The sequence below is a fragment of the Bidens hawaiensis genome, unplaced genomic scaffold (genome assembly GCF_021521415.1).
Source record: "Bidens hawaiensis isolate Kalapana, Puna unplaced genomic scaffold, B.hawaiensis_p1.1 tig00024231_1, whole genome shotgun sequence".
NCBI classification, from domain to species: domain Eukaryota; kingdom Viridiplantae; phylum Streptophyta; class Magnoliopsida; order Asterales; family Asteraceae; genus Bidens; species Bidens hawaiensis.
In genome coordinates this window covers 136,729-156,808 of record NW_027493809.1, presented here as the reverse complement: position 1 = coordinate 156,808, position 20,080 = coordinate 136,729, and the positions used below count along the sequence as shown (strand labels likewise).

The following is a 20,080-nucleotide window of genomic DNA, read 5'->3' as shown; positions in this document are numbered from 1 at the left end:
GATTATTTAAACTTTAGACCCTGTAGTCTTTAATCTAAGGGGGTGTTTGAGATTTTTTATTTGCCTCCTTATAACTTATAATTTATCAATAAGTTATAAAAATATTTAAAATTGCTTTAAATATGAAAGAAAAAGTTTCATAAGCTACAAAAATATAACTGATGACTTATGATAAATTTACATTTCCCTTTCAAGGTAAAGCCGGACACAAATAAAACGTTTGCATATCCTATCCTAGGAAAAAATCAAGACCTGAAAAAAAAAACATAAAATTTATAATAAAAATAAGTGAATGAGGAACATCATTCACCAACAACCATGTCTCTCTTCCTCTCCCACAATCCCCCACTCTTCTCCGCCACCGTCACCACCACCACCACCACCACCACCTCCGTCATTCCCTTATCTTTCAACCTCCGACCAAGAACACTCAAACCCACATCCACATCCATTCGATGCTCATCAAACAAACCCCCATCTTCCCCAGGCTGGAACCCCGCCGACCAAACCCTCAACGACGACGAAGAGTCCGTCACCACCTCCCAACCCACCACCGTCACCACCGAGTGGGGCGAGAAGTCTGAATCGGTCAACGAACCCTTGACCAAGCTCTCCACGTCTGATCCTCCACAGGAAATTGACGAGTGGGGAACCGGTCCGACGGTGGATTTTACTTTCACCGGTAACGGAAGTCCAGCTGTGGAAGATAATAATAATATTAATAATAGTAAGATTGATGAGTTGAAGAGGTGTTTGGTGGACAGTGTGTAGAAACATGAAATGAATCTGACCTGATCCATGACGATGTTCCTCGGTGTTCGAGATAAAACGAACAACGACCTCGTCTTCTTCTCCGGTAGCTTGAGATCTGCTCGCTCTCCTCCGCTCAGATCTGCAATGGCTTTTGGGGGTGTGGAGGTGACTGCTAAGAAATCTCGAGGATCTTACGGACACAAAAATGGTTATGGTGGTGGCTCTTATTGAGAACCTGCTCCTTAATAAGGAGGTGGAGACCTCCTTATACAGAGAGCCTCATGGCTACCATCATGGTACCCTAATGGGCCTAGCCCAGTTAGGGTTACCTCCACAAAACCCCCTCAGCCCAATAATATTGTATTAGTCCATATAATAAAATAAGACAAACATAATAAATTAAGGTCGTAAGCCGGGTTTAGTACCATACCCCTACAGTGTGTATGGGACTGGGCTTGGGTTTAGTGCTTCTGCTGAGGAACGGGCCGAGATTATGGAGCTCGTCACGAAATTGGAAGCGGTTAACCCGACACCCGCGCCTACGGATGCGGTGGACCTTCTTGATGGGAATTGGGTTCTGCTGTAAGTGGATTAGATGTTGGGTCTTTGATACTGGGTTTTTGCTAGTTAGAATGTGCATATGTTATTGCTAGGGATGTAACGAACTCAACCGAACAAGGCCTTGTTTATGTTTGTTCGTTAAGATAAAGATTTTATTTGACAAGTGAACGGTCCGCGAGCACCAAATGGGACGGAATTTGTTGTTTGTGTTTGTTTATTAAGGAAATGAACACAAACAATGTTTTATTTGATTTGGCTGACCGGGAATGGTCGGTGTCAATGGTTCTGTTCGGATACCAAGTTTGTGTTGGGGTTTTTTTAATATTCATAGCTATATGTTAAGTTACATATAAATTAATCACACAATAGTATAATACTTATATATATTTTTATTTTTTAGTTAATAATTTTGCTTAAATGTATATGGTAAGATAAGAAAAGTCATTAAAAATATTAAAAACATTTAATGAACAAACATAAACAAACAAACTTTAACTAGCATAAGCCTACGTAAACGGACACATTATCGAGCACTGATGAACACGATTGAATGAACATGGCCTCTGTTCGTTTTCATTCATTTAGTTAATGGAACGAAATTCATTGTTCATGTTTGTTCATTTATTAAACTAACGAGCATAATCAAACTTTCCGCCGTTTACTGCCCTAGTTATCACTAATCAATGGGTTCTGAAAATTGACCTAGATGCAGTTAACAACCCACAAACACATATACTTTGCACTAAGCCCAAAACATGTCTAATAATTTGCAAAAATCAAATTAAAACCATGGTAGAATCTTATTAGAAATTTACAACCCGCGCCTACGGATGCGGTGAGCTCGTCACGAAATTGGAAGCGGTTAACCCGACACCCGCGCCTACGGATGCGGTGGACCTTCTTGATGGGAATTGGGTTCTGCTGTAAGTGGATTAGATGTTGGGTCTTTGATACTGGGTTTTTGCTAGTTAGAATGTGCATATGTTATTGCTAGGGATGTAACGAACTCAACCGAACAAGGCCTTGTTTATGTTTGTTCGTTAAGATAAAGATTTTATTTGACAAGTGAACGGTCCGCGAGCACCAAATGGGACGGAATTTGTTGTTTGTGTTTGTTTATTAAGGAAATGAACACAAACAATGTTTTATTTGATTTGGCTGACCGGGAATGGTCGGTGTCAATGGTTCTGTTCGGATACCAAGTTTGTGTTGGGGTTTTTTTAATATTCATAGCTATATGTTAAGTTACATATAAATTAATCACACAATAGTATAATACTTATATATATTTTTGTTTTTTAGTTAATAATTTTGCTTAAATGTATATGGTAAGATAAGAAAAGTCATTAAAAATATTAAAAACATTTAATGAACAAACATAAACAAACAAACTTTAACTAGCATAAGCATACGTAAACGGACACATTATCGAGCACTGATGAACACGATTGAATGAACATGGCCTCTGTTCGTTTTCATTCATTTAGTTAATGGAACGAAATTCATTGTTCATGTTTGTTCATTTATTAAACTAACGAGCATAATCAAACTTCCCGCCGTTTACTGCCCTAGTTATCACTAATCAATGGATTCTGAAAATTGACCTAGATGCAGTTAACAACCCACAAACACATATACTTTGCACTAAGCCCAAAACATGTCTAATAATTTGCAAAAATCAAATTAAAACCATGGTAGAATCTTATTAGAAATTTACAACCTAGGAATTAGAGGCTTACATGGACGAGAAGTTGAATGTTTTACTTAGAATAATTTGGCAGAGACTATGATTTTTCTTGTGAACAAAACTCAATTGTTAATATGCTCTTATGGAATGGTGATAACCGTGGTTTTGAATGTATTAGGTACACTGCATTTTCTGAATTGCTACCGCTTCTAGCAGCGGGCACTACTCCGTTGTTAAAGGTTGACAAAATCTGTCAAAAAATATTTACCAGCACCCTTACAATTGATAATTCCATTACATTTTCCAGCCCGGTTGCTACCTTCATAACCACTGCATCCGCAGAGTTTGAAGTGCGAAGCCCTTCAAGAATACAGGTACCCGTTTTCTTTTGTCAAATGACTTCTTTACCCTTGGTCAACATTGACTTAAACTTTTGTTATGGGCTTTTCAGGTGCAGTTTAAGGAAGGGAGTTTTGAGCCTCCAAAGATAAAGTCAAATGTGAGTCTTCCCGAAAATGTTGACATTTTTGGTCAAAATGTCAGCTTGTCAACTGTGCAGCAGTCTCTTAACCCTTTGCAAGAGGCTGTGGCCAATCTAGCTGGCACGGTTTCTGGTCAATCTCCTGTTAAGATTCCGATCCCGGGTGAACGGTCAAAGTCTTGGCTTTTGATTACATATCTTGATAAGGATTTGAGGATATCAAGAGGTGATGGTGGTTTATTTGTTCTTGCTAAAGAAGGAAGTCCACTTTTGGATCAATAATCAGGTATTCTGTAAGCTTTGACTTTTTTGGTCAAACTTATTGTCTTATCTTGTTGAGTATATTCTGACAAGTGTGTTCTTTTTTTTGGGACAGATTATTGAAGGTGTAATTGATTCAGAAGTGTTGAATGAGTCAAGGGGATTGGTAAGCTTATAGATTGATATATTTATTGGATAGAGATGAAAATATGTAATGAAAGGCTAATAGATATGGACTTTCATGTGTAAATTCTGGTGTATATTACTATTTGGATTACAAGTCCATGATCTTCTACCATCTTTCTATGGGGTGTTTTCTGTTTTCTTAATTTAAATAGTGTATACTGTATAGGCAGACACACATTTGGCCTTTATAGAAGAAAAGTGCGCATTTTATATTTGTGTGATGAAATAAGATTTAGATAATCAATTTGGTTATTATTTAGACCCTAAGTTATGCTTGATAAGTACACAAAGGACTCAGTTCATCAACCTAAAATAATGACTTGTTACATGTTAAAATTAAAATATTGACTATTTAGTAGTCTCTTAATGATTTCATTAAGAAGCTAACTCTGAATCACTCAACATTAAGCGTCTTTGGTTCACCAATCACATTGACACATCTAAATAGCTTAGTAAGCATCTTACTCATTAAGCTTCAAATAATGTTGAATGAAAGATTACCCTCTTGTTCCTTCACATTTGTTCATAACCATCAGCCTACCACCCTTGCTCCACCTCCTCGACCCACCACCGCCTCCTCCACCATCAATCACCCCATATCAACGTACTCAACACTGACTTTGCTCTTACTGGCTCAAAATCTTTTAAACATTTAGATCTCTCATTAGTTTAGCACTTGATTGCCAAACAACCTCATACTTCCTCACTTTGCACGAAAATAGTCACCAAATATATTTTTCTTGTATAAAAGCCACTACACACGTTAAAAAGAACTTCGAAAAAGTTCACCGTCTAAAGTTTACTTTATTAAAGTTTTTACGCTTATTTATAATACATGTAAAAATGCATATACTTTTAAAAAGTTATTTAAACGAGTCGACTGAATGATTTTAAACGAGTCCTGTCAACAACTAATTCTCATTTGAACCACTGGCTCTTTGAAAACTCCAACCATCCATATTCTTTGTTCTTTTACAAGAGTCGTTTTGTAATTTGAAAATATCACGTGGCAATGTGACGTGTTGAGTTCAAAGTCTTTCAAGTATCAATCAATTGGCTGGTGGTTAAATTTTGACATATGTGTAAAGATGGTCGTCATTTGATTGGCGAAGTTGTAGTCTACTAACACGTGCACGAATTCACGTGATTGGAGCCTATAGAATGTAAACAAATTAATAAACGGAAATTTCATAAATTACGCAATAGTGGAGAGAATCCCAAAATAAGACTTTTTTTTTTTTTTTTTGATTTCATAAAATTCTCTCTAAATCCATCGGTTCAGCCAACTTTTGAACGATAACCGTCGGCTTAGACCCCTTTTATGCAACACGTTGTTTTCAAAATTCGAGTTTTTGAAACATGTTTTTACCAAGTTTTGAATTTTTGTGTTTTTTTAATATTTAATTATTATAATTAATTTCATTTATATTTTGTTTATAACTTTTATAATATTTGGTTCAAAACTTGTCTCCGTCGACGGGTTTCGGATGGACTTCTATAGAATCTTGAAAAAAAAAAGATTATTTTGGGAGTCTCTTCTCTTTTAGATCATTTTAGGAATTTTTCCGTTAATAAAGTCAATGCAAAGCATGTGGCTCGTGTTAGCCAATAATTTTTGGTTTGGCCGGTACATCGACCCTATGATGAATTAGGTAACTTGGGAACCAAGTCGAGTATGTTACCTGGTCTATTATTAATTGGCTATTTAGATTACTAATTAAATTTGAATTAAAATATGTTAAGTTTAAAATACGAACTCCGATCATGGAGCATGTCCTCATATGACGGCGCTGATTAGAGCAGTGAAATCACTCAATGTCGAGGGTAGAAAGAGTAGAGGTAGAACCAAACTGACTTGGAATGAGCGAATTAGACATAATTTGCTATAGTTGCACTTCTCTGAGGACATTGCCTATGATCATAGTTTGTGGAGAGGTATGGTTAAGGATAATGATTTTTAGGGGATGACACTTTTGTGCCTTATCTTTATCTCACGAGCTTAGATCATACTACATTTTAGGTGGACTTTGCATGTGATCTCTTTATGTATCTATGCCTATATGTGTATAGGATGTTAAAGCGTCTATAATGCTAGAACTTTACAAACCGGCACATCAACATTACATCAGTTTCCAAACTTTTCTAAAAACCCTCACTTTCTTTCGCAACAAAAATCTCTACGAATCCCATTAAAAATTATTTAATATGTATGTATGTATGTATATGTGTGTGTGTGTGAGAGAGAGAGAGAGATGGGGGGGACTCTCCCATCTGTCTTCTAATCCAGCAGAACAAACTTGGTTCCACAGACTTTCCCCCACGTCGCTAGCCCCCTCCCTCTCTTGGTCTATCCATGCTCCACCTAAGAAAAACGACACCCACAACGCTCACGTTGCGGCTACTCTTATATGTGCTTGTAGCTTACTATGTCATCCTGTCATAATTTGTTTTGATATTGGTGCATGTACGTTTGTATATAGTTTCGGAGTTGGGGTCTCTTTGAAAGCAGTCGCTCTATCCTCATGGATAAAGCCATAGAGGTAAGGTTTTGCCTACATCCTAACTTCTCCAGACCTTACCCATACCTATTTTAATATGCAAGATTTACTGGGTACAGTTATTATTAAATAGGCTACAATGCTCGATCCTTATTTAATGTTGATTGAATTCTAACTTTTAACGAGTTAGCCTTGAGTAACTCATAAATGCCTTAACCTATACATTGATTAATATTGTTTTTACAAACGACATTGACTAGTATTCACCTTATTATTACTACTAGTTGAGTGCCCGCGCAATGCAGCTACGCAAACATGACATCAAACGCGTAGCCGGTGTTACCATTTCAGTAAGTGCGTCACTTCACAGCAGTACGCGCATAACCTGACGATAGTATGCTCGTAATACGGCATTGGAAGCTTAACCGATGTTAATAAGAACGTCACACAACAACTTTAGGAGTGCAATCAGGTATCGATGCACATGTAAAGCTACATTGAGCGCGTCTTGACCTGCAACCTGTTCTTTCTGACACTACTCTAACCCGAAATCCGTTCTGACAACCCTTTCGACCCGAACCCATCCTGACCGAAACCAAATTAACCATTTTTGTATCGACCCATTCAAACTTTAACCTTTAGACCCATGGCCCGAACGGCCGAACCCGCCCAACCCGTTTGTAGGTCCTTAATGGTAATCACGTAACACATTGTAATTATTTTTTTTATTAAAGTTAAAGAACCAAACTTGCAACACATTGTAATTAACAAGATGCGATTAAAGTTAAACGATCAAATTTGCAATTATTTTTTAATAAATTAAAATCAACCGTACATGATTTTCCTAAAAGACAAAAGTGTCAAAAGACAAAATTGTTCCTAAAAAATCTTAATCTTATGCATTATTGTTTGTACTTAAAACAACAAGTTTGATACATTTTAAAAATTAAAAGGTTTCTCACCATGCTTTATATATAGTATAGATATTGAAGAAACACTAGGCAACCCGGTACAGATTATAGATAATCTGGGGGTTAAATAATGTTTCCCACGGATGAGGTCTAGCTGAGAAGGCTGTTCTTCAGGAGACCTGCAAAACAAACACCGTAAGCTCGTCACTGAGAAGGGGGAGTTCCTCCTTGTGACCACCCTCCGGCGTGAGAATCAGACTAGGTTGCTCTGAATATAAGTGTATATTAAGAGATTGCTAGATAACTGGATAGCAGATGATCTTACCATTCCAAGATATTGGAGTATTTATAGCCGAAGGTAGGTTTCCTAGAAGGTACAGCCGGCTGAATAGTATTCCTGTTCAACCAACAGTGGACTATGCACAGGTCATACTGGTTGGTGGGTAGGTTACGGCCAACAGTAACAAAGTCGGCTGCACTATTCCACCAACTGTAGATTATGCACGTCTTACTTACTGTGGATTGTACGCAGGCCATGCTGGTTGGTGAATAGGTTACGGCCAACAGTAACACTATTCCACCAACTGTAGGCCGCACATGCTCCTCAGTAAGGGTTGGTGAGTAGGCAGCGGCTAATAGTGACAAACAGTACTAGAGGGTGCTCCTCCTCGCCCTGTTGTCGATGAGCTGTCACCCTGTGATTGGCTCATGGGCTGTTCTGGTCAGATCGTCTGTCCTATCCATACCTTGGTAGGTATGGTACAAAAGATCTTTCAGAATCAGACTGGCTCATTTAGGCGGGATTGTTCCCGCCTTGCTCATTCCTTCATGTGACTACTGAAGTAGCTAGTGTCTTGTGCGTGTAGCCCTGCTGTCTGCGGGTAGCCTTCCCTGATGGCTTGTATCCGCAACTGCGGGAACAGGCGGGGTACTTCACCATTGGGAGGCTTTCCCTGCGTGTTCAGCTTGTGTACTGCGCGTAAGATCCTATGAGCATGGTGGGTCCTGCGGGAGCAGATGGCCTTTGCGCAGACGTCCCTGTTCAAGGTGAGTCTTGCGGGACCAACTGGTCTCTGCTGGGACCTACCTCTTCAAGTCCCCCCAGTCCAATGTTCTTCTCATGAATGTTTAATAAAGTGAGGTGAACTTTTGGACTTTGAGCAAGGGGTTTTGAAAAGGGTTTCTAGTTTTAAGGTTCTCCGTGGGGATTCTTCCCGCGGGTTTCCTAATGTCACTTGCAAAAATTCCTGATTTTTTTGCTTGATCTTTGGGTATGATGCGGGTAGGTATGTAACCTTCTCGCAAGTCAGGAGCGTTGAGTCTCACTTGTGTGGATTCTCCTTGAGGTTTTAGTGGTTTTGAACATAGTGATCAATTATGTTTAAACCACCAATTCCATCCTGGAGCCTCAAACAATGTAGTTCTCGACGTTCCCGCTATGCGGGGATGTTATTTCCGTTTCCACAAGCATTGCCCAGAAGATCCTTCCTGGTTTCAATTCCCTGCCGAGCGCTAGGTATGTGAAGGGTTTTGCCTTAACACTGTACCCGCGCTCGTCTTACGGTTACTTTACTTTCAAGGTACTCCTGGCGTCAATTCCCTGCGGGTGCTAGGTACGTGAAGGGTTTTGCCTTAACACTGTATCCGCACCCGTCTTATAGTTACTTTGTTGCCGGGGTATTCTTGGCTTCAATTCCCTGCGGGTGCTAGGTATGTGGAAGGTTTTGCCTTAACACTGTACCCGCATCCGTCTTATGGTTATTTGGTTGCCAAGGTAAGGGGTATTTTCCCGCTTACTTTTGAATCTTTTTGAATTTTGAATTTTGAAATTCGAAAGGTTGGTGAGGATAAGAACAATCCAAACATCTGAAACGTCGTGTGACGGTTTCTTCTGACTGTGTCAGGACGTGCAGGAAGTTATGGTGACGTGACAGAACATGGTCATTCCAGTCGCTTTTTCAGGCGCGTGGGCATGATTTTTCGGGCGCGTGGCCGCGAAATTACTGGCACACGTCCTTTCAACAGCTGTTGCCAGCTTGCTTTTTGCCACGTGTCATAGTTTCATTGCACCTTTGATTTCTCTCTCCTCCGCATTAAATTCACCGCATTAATTGCGATTACTATATAAAGGGGGAGAGGGTTATTTGCAATTCACACTTTTCACTCTTCTTCTTCTTCTTAGTGATTTCCGGCAAATACTCCCCTTTCTCAGGCAAGCATTTTCCCGAAATCACTCTTCTTTCTGCAAAAATGTCCTCTCGCGATGCTGAAGCTGTAGCTGACGACAGGGGTACTGCTGGTGAGTGCCAGTGTGCTCTGCCCAGCGATCAGTACCGGTATGTTGTCAGGAAGTTCATGCTTGATCATCTCGAGCCTGAGTTTCCTGAATCCCACCAGACCGTGTACGATGCCCCCAGTGGCAAGATCGGGGTTTATGCTGCATTTTTTGTCTATGGGAATCTTAGATTCCCATTGACAAAATTTGTTTACCGTGTCCTTGAGAGGCACGGTGTCCATTTGACCGAGCTGCACCCCATGGCGATCGCCAAGATTCGCCATTTTGAGTGGGTGTGCCGGATTTTGGGCATCGAGCCCCATGTGGACCGCCTGATGACCTTCTATACCTGGAGGTGCATCCAAGGGTGGTACACCCTGACGACCCGTATTAAGGGTCTGAAGATTTGCGACACCGAGCGCAGTCTTCGCGCGTGAAAGCAGGAATTCTTCTACATTTCTGCCCGCGCCATCCCCCTTGCCATGAGGTTTAAAAATGGCCAAGCGATACCGAGCCTTCATGCCCCCAACTACCAGGAGGCGGAATGGTTTTCGAAGATATCCCGGATCCAATCTCCGGTTTACCGGTTTGCGGAGTCCGGGATGGTCATGTTAGGGATGAGCCGGGTGTGGAAAGATGCGTCTCTGGTTCCCATCCTCCTCGAATACGGTTTGAACTCTATTCCCTATGGTATGTCTTGTTTTTCTTTTTTGATACAAGTTTGTCTTCTAACTGTTTCTTTTCTTTCAGAGGGAAATGATTTGGAGTCGCTTCTGTTTCCGCGGGAAGCCGACGGTCCCGCGCGGATGGGTACTCGTGCTTTGGACGAGGGCGAGTTGCCCATCCTGGATCAAACAGCGGATCGGTTTGTGGAGGTCTATCCGCTGGGCCACGAGATCCTGAGCCACCGGCGGCCAGGTAAGGCGATATTCTTTCCTCAACCCCTTAATGCTGTACCCGCTGTTGGAATTCTTGACCTGTCTTCTTCTGAGGAATCCTCAGATGCTCCTCCACTGGTGCGGAAGAAGAAAGCTGCTGCCGGCGGGAAAGGGAAGGAGAAGGCCTCCACGGCTGGTCCGGTGGTTCTATCTGACTCGGAGTTAGATAGTGAAGAGGTGGCGGGGAAGCCCGGTGGTGAGAAGACCACTGTTCCGGAGGATACGACCGTTACCTCCGGAGAACCAACGAAGACGACGGTGACCGGTACCAAGAGGCCGGCTCCATCGGGTTCCTCCCCGCCCGTCCGTACGTTCAGGGTCAAGAAAACCCGTAAGTACAATCATAATGTCTTTGCAGAATTATTATTTCTTAAATTTATCTTTTCTTCTTTGTGCAGGCGTGGATGTTGACGCATTCCGGGGTGAAGCGCAGGGGAGTACCTCCCCGCCAATGACGGTAGGCTCGGTCAGCCTTCCTGAGGCGTCGACCCAGGCGCCTGCGCCTGCATCCGCTGGTCCAGTTGCTCGTTCCTTTGAGCCAACTGTTCCGGCCGAGATGACGTCACCGCCGGCCGTGAGTGCGATTTTTACAGCATCCTTCACGGAGCCGGCGGTTACTGCTGCTGCTGAGGAGGCGGCGACCACGGCGGCTGCCACCATGCCCGCGCCACCGGCACCTACGGCCGGACCATCAGGTACGCGCAGGGCTTCCCGCCGATCTTTGCCCCCTTCCCGTCTGCCTGACCTGTTGGATGGATTTCCTTTAGGTTCAGGTGATGGTTTTGGCGGCTATCGGCCTGTCATTGACCCTACAGGTGCGTAGGGTTCCTTTCTTTTTCCCTTATGTTTTTTATCATCTTTTCCTTACTGCCTTTGTTTCTTTTGCAGTGTCGGATTCCAATGAAGTGTATGTTCCGCGATGGAACATACGCCGAGGAACAACCCTTCGTACCCCTGTGGAGTGCGTGGACTGGGCTCGCCACGCTGCTCCTCATGGTGCGTTGGGGGAAGCCATGGCTAGCTACCAGGAGGGTAGGCTAACCAATGAGCTTCGGGTTCTCCAAGCCCGGATGCAGCCACGCGTCGAGCTGCTTTGTCGTGAAAACGACAAGTTGAAAGCAGCTCGCGCCAAGGACTTATCTGAGGCGCGTGCTCTCCGGGAGGAGAACCAACAGCTGGCGGCAGCTGCCGCCGACAAGGAGAAGGCCTTCAAGGCCCTCGAGGTTGAAGTTCAGGCGCGACTCGAGGCCCGCTCCAAGGCTGCCCAAGCTGTGAATGAACAGCTTCGGCTGGCCAGGGAGACTGCGCGAAACGCAACCGAGAGGGCTGCCAAGGCTGAAGCCATTGCTGAGCCTTTGCGTGTGGAGAATGAGGAGCTCAAGGCCAAATTAGAGGCTCTCCAACGCGCTCATGATGCCTTGGCAATGGAAGATGCCAAGAAACTCCAGGAAATCTTGGACCAAAGAGGGGTGCTTGACCACACCGAGCGGAAGCTTAAGGGTGTCGAAGAGGCTGCCGCAAAGGAAGTTTTACTTGCCAACCTTAACAAGAGCGAAGCCGAACGCGCCCATAACGAAGCTCAAGCTGCCCTCCAATGGCTTCTTCGAGAAGCGTTGCCTCAGGTATGTTTAGCTTTATCTTCTCGCTTTTCTTTTGTAAGAAAAGGTTCTAATACTTGTATTTTTCCTTTGTAGGTTGTGCGTCGGGTCTTTTCAGAGACCTCTTACGATGATGCTATGACCGCAGCCCTCAACGCTTCTCATGAGGATGGGGAAAAGGCCGGCTTCCTGCTTGGTCTAGGGTTTGTTGAGAAAGGCGTCCCGCCTTCCAACTTCCCTTTGTTCGATGTGGATACCGAAGCCATTTATGACCAAGCATTGAACCAATACGCCGCCTTCCCGCATCCAGTGGTGGAAAAGGTGGACGAAGTAGCTGCTGCTGATGATGGGTTAGCTGTCCTCAAAGCGTTCCTCGAACCACCCCGTTCTTCTGACGGAGCGGGTCCAAGTGGAAGCAGCCCTGAAGCTTGATCCTGAAGATCCCTTTCCATTGCTAAGATAGACTTGTATAGATTTACTCTTTCAGGCGGGTAGTAACCCGGTCATTCTTGTAATATATCATTGAAATATAAATCTTTTTGCGGATAAGATTGTTATTTCCTTCTTTGGATTCCTTGCTTTGTAAGCTCATGACTTAGTTTAAGTTAGCAATTTTCCAAGTTTTTTAGAATAAGTTAACCTGTTAAACGTGGTTGATGATGGGTTAAAGTTTCGCTTCCTCCTTCGTGATTGTGCGGGTAGAACCGTCACTTGCACTTGGTAGGATGGCTAAACTTTAACCGTCATCTGACCTGTGTGTAGGTTTTCCTCATTTTTCCTCGAAATTTCTAAGTATTTAGGATAAGTTAACCTTTGAACGTGGTTGATAGTGGGTTAAAGTTTTGCTTCCTCTTTCGTGATTGTGCGGGTTGAACCGTCACTTGCACTTGGTAGGATGGCTAAACTTTGCCCATACCTGACCTGCGTGTAGGTTTTCCTTATCCTTATTTCTAAGTATTTTTTTTTTTTTTTTTTTTTTTTTTTTTAGGATAACCTTTGAACGTGGTAGATGATAGTTTGAAGTTCTGCTTCCTTGTTTGTGATTGTGCGGATAAGACCGTCACTTGCACTTACAAAGATGGCTAAACTTTACTTACATCATTCCTGCGTGTAGGTTTCCCTTATTTTTGTGTTTATGCGGGTTTTGCCGCCTTCCACACGCAACGACTTACTTCTCCCCGTTTATGCGGTAAACACCGGCACCATTGGGGAGTTCATAAGGATAAAGGTAAACACATTATGAAAGGAGAATCATTTCCATTAGAAGTGGCTCTTGGCCTTTTCTTTACAAGTTTTGGAATTGATCTACATATAACATTTGCGTAATTGAGCTCCATTCCATGTTCTTGGGATGGGAGTGCCATCGAGCCCTTCGAGCCGGTATGCGCCCTTTCCCAGAACTTGTTTGATAACGTATGGCCCTTCCCAGACTGGGGCCAACTTTCCTGGGCGTTCTTGGTTCGAAGCCTCGTTGTTACGCAGTATGTAGTCTCCTTCCTTGAAGTTGCAGAGTTTTACCCGCGTGTTGTAGTACTTTTGCATTTGTCGTTTGTAGTTCTCTTCACGCACTGCGGCTAAGTCTCTGCGTTCCTCGGTTAGCATAAGATCCAACCGTCTTTCCGCATCATTGTCTTCTGGCTGACTCAAGACCCTTGGTGAGGGTAGACCAATTTCGACCGGGACCATGGCTTCAGTGCCATAAGTGAGGCTGAACGGGGTTTCTCCCGTACTGGCCTTCTTCAACGTTCTGTTTGCCCAAAGGACGTGCGGAAGCTCGTCCACCCAGCCGGATCTGTGTTTCAAGAGTCTTTTCTTTATGCCTTCGACGATGCTTTTATTTGCTCTTTCCACCTCACCATTTCCTTGCGGGTGTGCCACTGAGGTAAAGGTGTGGGTGATTTGAAGTTCTTTTAGCCACTGTTGTAGCTTTTTGTCAGCAAAGTTGGTGCCGTTATCGCTCACCAAATTCTGTTGAAGTCCAAAACGACAAATTATAAATTCCCAAATAAATTTTTTGATATGCTTTGCGGTTGTTTGGGCTAAAGGTTTTGCTTCTATCCACTTGGTGAAGTAGTCGATGGCTACCACTAGGAACTGAACATTTCCTGCTGCTGTAGGAAATGGGCCTGTCACATCGATGGCCCACTTCTGAAATGGCCACGAAGAAGTGACTGGAACCAGTTCGTTTTTCGGGCGATGCGTGTTAGGTGCGTAAAGCTGGCAAGACCTGCATTTTCTGATGTATGCCAGTGCATCCGTATGCATCCCCGGCCAAAAGTATCCCGCGTTGTTTAGCTTGGCTACAACAGCGCGGGGACCTGCGTGTACCCCACAGATGCCTTCGTGTACTTCCCTTAGGAGGTAGTTGGCATCTTGGTTGTCCACGCATCTCAAGAGTGGGCCAAGAAAGTTACGTCTGTAAAGGATGTCATTGACGAGTTGATAATTCAGTGCTTTACAGCGTAGTTTTCTTGCCTGTGTTTTTGACTCTGGTAGTATTCCTGCTGCAAGGTAATTTATTATTGGTGTCATCCACGTTTCTGTACTGGTTTGGATGACACAAATTTCCTTGTGCGGGACTGATGGCGCTTCGAGGAGTTCAATGCGGATGTCCTTTCCCAGGTGGGTGAAGGCTAGTGATGCAAGCTTGCTTAACGCATCCGCAGATTTGTTTTCGCTGCGCTTGACATGTATGACTTTACAATCACTAAAATCACGCATAAGGGTTTTTGCCTGGGCGAGGTACAGGGCCATGGTGTCGTTCACAGCCGTGTATGTTCCATTTATTTGATTGGCCACCAGCATGGAATCCACGTGGGCTTCCAAGTTTTTCACTCCCATCTTACGCGCAATTCTCAAACCGGCCAAGAATGCTTCATATTCGGCTTCGTTATTCGTACTTGGAAAGTCCAGCCGAATAGCGTAAGTATATTCTTGGCCCGCTGGGTTGGTTAATTTTAACCCTGCGCCTGAACCCTCGTTACTGGCTGCTCCATCAGTATAGAGTCGCCAGACATCATTGACGTCCTGTGCTGGGGAGGATTGAGCCTCCTCCTGGCACTCTTTCTCCCGCGAAGCGGGGACTTCTGCAATAAAATCGGCCAGGACCTGGCCTTTTATGGCTGGTCTTGGCTTGTACTTAATTGCATATTCTCCCAATTCAATTGCCCATTTGGCTAGACGTCCCGATAATTCGGGTTTGCCTAGAACGTTTGAGAGTTTGAAGTTGGTGAGAATGGTGATTGGGTGGCCCTGGAAATATCGTCTTAACCTGCGTGAAGCATGTATAAGTGCTAAGACTAATTTTTCGAGGGTAGAGTACCGGGTTTCTACGTCTGTTAGTACACGGCTAACATAATAGATTGGCATCTGGATGCCCTTTCGTTCTACTAGCAGGACTGCCCCGGTTGCTCTATCTGTTGCGGAAAGGTATAGGATTAACTCCTCTCCCGCTTGTGGTGCTGTAAGTGTTGGGAGTTCGATCAGGCGTGACCGAATCTCCTGAAAAGCTGCTTCCGCTTCTGGTGTCCAGCGGAAGTGCGTTTTCTTCAAGCAGTTTCTCAACGTTGACACGAAAGGAAACGACTTATCTGCATGGTTTGCCAAGAAGCGATTAAGTGCGACTAGTCGTCCATTCAGTGTCTGAGCCTGTTTGATGGTGGTAGGTGATTCCATTTTAACAATGGCTTCGACCTTTTCAGGGTTCGCTCTAAAGCCATCTTTAGTAACAATGACTCCCAAGAACTTCCCTTCTTCCATCCCAAATGAACACTTGCTCGGGTTGAGCTTCATGTTTATCTTTCGGAGCGTGTTGAAAGTTTCTTCAATGTCTTTCAACATCGCCTCAGGCTCGAGGCTTTTGATGACCAAATCATCCATATAGACTTCCAAGTTTCTCCCGATTTGGGCGTGAAACTCTTTGTCCATTAGTCGTTGGTATGTGGACCCTGCGTTCTTAAGTCCGAATGGCATCATTTTATAACAAAATGTACCATCGGGCGTCCGAAATGCGGTTTTGTCCTGGTCATCAATGGCCATGTGGATTTGGTGGTACCCCTTATACGCATCCAAGAAGCATTTAAGGTGGAATGGTGCCAACGAATCCACTTTGAGATCAATTTCTGGTAACGGATAACAATCTTTGGGGCATGCTTTGTTCAAATCTTTGAAATCTATGCACATGCGCCATTGTTTGTCATTCTTCGGTACCATTACGGGATTTGCAACCCATGTTTGATATCTACTAACGCGTACGATGCCTGCGTCAAGGAGTTCCTTGACTTAGGTTCTACACGCGTTAGTTTGTTCAGGCCCCATTACTCTGCGCTTTTGTACGATTGGCGTAACAGCCGGGTCGCACTTGAGCTTATGCTCCGCCTTACTTCGGGGTACACCAGTCATGTCAGCTGGTGCCCACGCAAAGATGTCAGCGTTTTTCTGCAGTAAGCGTTTGAGTAAGGTGCGGGTGGGATCAACTATTGTTGGTCCAATGGTAACGGCCTGGTCGGGGTATTTGCCATTGAAGGCCCATTTTTCTGGTTCAGTGATGGTTGGTTTAGCCTTTTTCGGTTTGGGTTTAGATGAAACAGATGCAATGCATACCTGGGGAATGCCAGAGATCATTGCTACACCCTCAGCTGTTGGCCATCCCATCATGCCATGGACTGAAGATACCACGGCGTTGAATCTTGCCATCCCGTCTCTTCCGAATAGGATGTCGTACGTATGATGTGGCTTTTTCATTACGACAAAATCCACGTCTTCTGTGCGTGAATGACTCCCATCAGTAAGAGTAACGGGGAAAGATAGGATACCCAGGGGTGTTTCTGTACTTCCGTCAAACCCTTCCATTGAAGCGTAGACCGTTTCCAAGCGTTCTTTGTCTTCATCATCCAGCTTATCAAAGAACTGTCTGTACATCACTGTCGACGAAGCGCCGTTGTCAGCAAGAGTGCGTGAAGTGATGTAGTGCCCCAGCTGGCTTCTGATGACGATGGGGCCTTCTTTGCTGGGGCCTCCTGGCACTCGCGGGAAGCGCACCACAGCTTCTTTCCACGCGCATGGTTCTGCCACCCGTCTTTTCCTTCCTCTGACCTTGCCATGAACCATGTTGATGCTGATATCGACGGGCTTTCGTCCGTTACCTCTGTACCGGTTGTCATTCCTTCCTCCCTTCCTGATCGATGCCACAAGATGTGCAAGCCTTCCGTCCTTGACAAATGTCTCAATAATATCCTTCAAGGATGTGCACTCTTCAGTACCATGACCCTTTGTCCCGTGGAAATCACAGGATTTGCTTTGATCCGCATTAGGTTTCTGCCGGATCAATGGGGCTTTAGGCCATGGCAATTTTTCCGTGGCAAATATCTCCGTGACGCTCTTCGTGAGTGGCGTCCACCGGTGTTTTCGGTTTGAAGGGTGTGTGTTGTCCCTTCCGCCAACAAGAGGGCGAGAGCTGGATGAGGTGTCAAAGTTTACCCTTGACTGCCAAATACCTAGCCTCCTCTTTTTGTTCTGCCGGGCGATCCGGACATTGTTCTCTCTGGTCCTCTGCGTGTAGAGGTGTGTACTCTGGGGAAGATCTCTTCCCAGTTGCTTTTCCGTCTCGGCAAAGCGCTTTGCCGCCGTCATGATGGCATCCCAAGTTGATGGCATGCCATCCTTACCCGTCAATGTGCGGATAAGTTCTGGGTATTCGGCGCCTTGGATGAAGGCGGCGCGAACCAGATCTTCACTTATGTTGCCGAGACTAAGCTTTTTGGAGTTGAAGCGAGTGATGAAGTCTAGTAGAGATTCATCCTCCTCTCTCACGCAGTTAAGGATCGTCCACTGCTCTTCAGTGTATTTCCTCTGTTGGCTGAAATGCTGGCTGAACTTGTTCTGAAAGTCCGCCCAGTCATATATGTGGTGGATCGGTAAACGATCGAACCTTGCCCTGGCCGCTCCGACCAGAGTCATCTGGAACATGTAGCACCACGTGGGTTCCGTCCAGTTGCTGACGGTAGCCCCCGCAATGAACCTGTTCAAATGGTCGTCTGGGTCGGATAGACCATCGTAAGTGCCAATGTTGGACATTTGTTTGGCACTTCTCGGGGCGATTGCTTCCGCAATGTCCCTTGCGAACTTTGACTTCCCTGCATTTGTAGCAGTTGGTCTAAAGGTTTTGGAAAAGTCACGCGGGTTTCTCTCCACGATTGGTTTAAAGGCTTCCCCAAAATTCCTTTTTGGTTGGACGTCCGTTTCCTTACGCTTCCCTTTCGCCTTATGGCGAGGGTTCGCGTCGGTGTCGGACTCCAACTCGTCGTCTGAGTACTCGCAGTCACTGCTCATATTGAGGTGTTGGCGAGTACTGGCGAATTCGTCAGCCTGTTGAACTGAACGCAAGCGTTCGTCCAATTCGGCCTGGAATTCTCTTTGCCGTGCTTCGGCCCATGCCTTCACTTGATCTAGTGTTTGGCGAGGAACCTTCGTTCGTTTTTCCAGTTGGGTATCGGAGAACCCCAATGGAATATTTACTCCACTTGCCCCGGCTTGGGTAGTCGGTGTAGTGTTCGTAAGGATTGTATAACCGCCGGTGTTCCCCCCAGTTGCTGGGGTTGTTACCGGGGTTTCTTGGTCGGTTACTGGCCTTTGAACCGGAGTAACGTTAACCATTTCTTCAGAAATTGTGAAAAAACTAAAGTAGTTCTAGCTTTTATACACGGATGGCGCCAATGAAGAAACACTAGGCAACCCGGTACAGATTATAGATAATCTGGGGGTTAAATAATGTTTCCCACGGATGAGGTCTAGCTGAGAAGGCTGTTCTTCAGGAGACCTGCAAAACAAACACCGTAAGCTCGTCACTGAGAAGGGGGGAGTTCCTCCTTGTGACCACCCTCCGGCGTGAGAATCAGACTAGGTTGCTCTGAATATAAGTGTATATTAAGAGATTGCTAGATAACTGGATAGCAGATGATCTTACCATTCCAAGATATTGGAGTATTTATAGCCGAAGGTAGGTTTCCTAGAAGGTACAGCCGGCTGAATAGTATTCCTGTTCAACCAACAGTGGACTATGCACAGGTCATACTGGTTGGTGGGTAGGTTACGGCCAACAGTAACAAAGTCGGCTGCACTATTCCACCAACTGTAGATTATGCACGTCTTACTTACTGTGGATTGTACGCAGGCCATGCTGGTTGGTGAATAGGTTACGGCCAACAGTAACACTATTCCACCAACTGTAGGCCGCGCATGCTCCTCAGTAAGGGTTGGTGAGTAGGCAGCGGCTAATAGTGACAAACAGTACTAGAGGGTGCTCCTCCTCGCCCTGTTGTCGATGAGCTGTCACCCTGTGATTGGCTCATGGGCTGTTCTGGTCAGATCGTCTGTCCTATCCATACCTTGGTAGGTATGGTACAAAAGATCTTTCAGAATCAGACTGGCTCATTTAGGCGGGATTGTTCCCGCCTTGCTCATTCCTTCATGTGACTACTGAAGTAGCTAGTGTCTTGTGCGTGTAGCCCTGCTGTCTGCGGGTAGCCTTCCCTGATGGCTTGTATCCGCAACTGCGGGAACAGGCGGGGTACTTCACCATTGGGAGGCTTTCCCTGCGTGTTCAGCTTGTGTACTGCGCGTAAGATCCTATGAGCATGGTGGGTCCTGCGGGAGCAGATGGCCTTTGCGCAGACGTCCCTGTTCAAGGTGAGTCTTGCGGGACCAACTGGTCTCTGCTGGGACCTACCTCTTCAGATATAGATATAAATTATTATTACTATAAATAAAATAAATCAAAAGTTATTTAATAAAATCCGTCAACACTCCTCTCCACAATTTAATCGATCCAATAAACGTGGAGAGTATTAACTAACTAACTAACTAATAACTACCAATTCCAACTTCCACTTTCCATCCATTCCATTTCCATCAATTCCCACACACACACAGAC

General features: G+C 44.6%; 1 protein-coding gene across 1 annotated transcript; it reads left to right on the top strand.

The window, feature by feature from the left end:
* The first annotated feature begins 318 nt into the window (after positions 1–318).
* LOC143568810 (plastoglobulin-1, chloroplastic-like) lies at positions 319–3,815 on the top strand. The gene is made up of 4 exons (XM_077054868.1): positions 319–767; positions 1,192–1,335; positions 3,180–3,375; positions 3,453–3,815. Exons 1-4 carry the CDS (start codon positions 319–321, stop codon positions 3,762–3,764), a joined length of 1,101 nt encoding a protein of 366 aa, XP_076910983.1. The 3' UTR covers positions 3,765–3,815.
* Positions 3,816–20,080: the final 16,265 nt, after the last annotated feature.

What these genes read in the sequence shown, in the direction of transcription:
- LOC143568810 (XM_077054868.1), top strand. Translation starts at nt 319, where the DNA reads ATGTCTCTCTTCCTCTCCCACAATCCCCCACTCTTCTCCGCCACCGTC. An exon ending in AGGTGTTTGGTGGACAGTGT is followed by an intron (nt 768 to 1,191) that starts GTAGAAACATGA and finishes ATACCCCTACAG; the next exon opens with TGTGTATGGGACTGGGCTTG. An exon ending in GAAGCCCTTCAAGAATACAG is followed by an intron (nt 3,376 to 3,452) that starts GTACCCGTTTTC and finishes TGGGCTTTTCAG; the next exon opens with GTGCAGTTTAAGGAAGGGAG.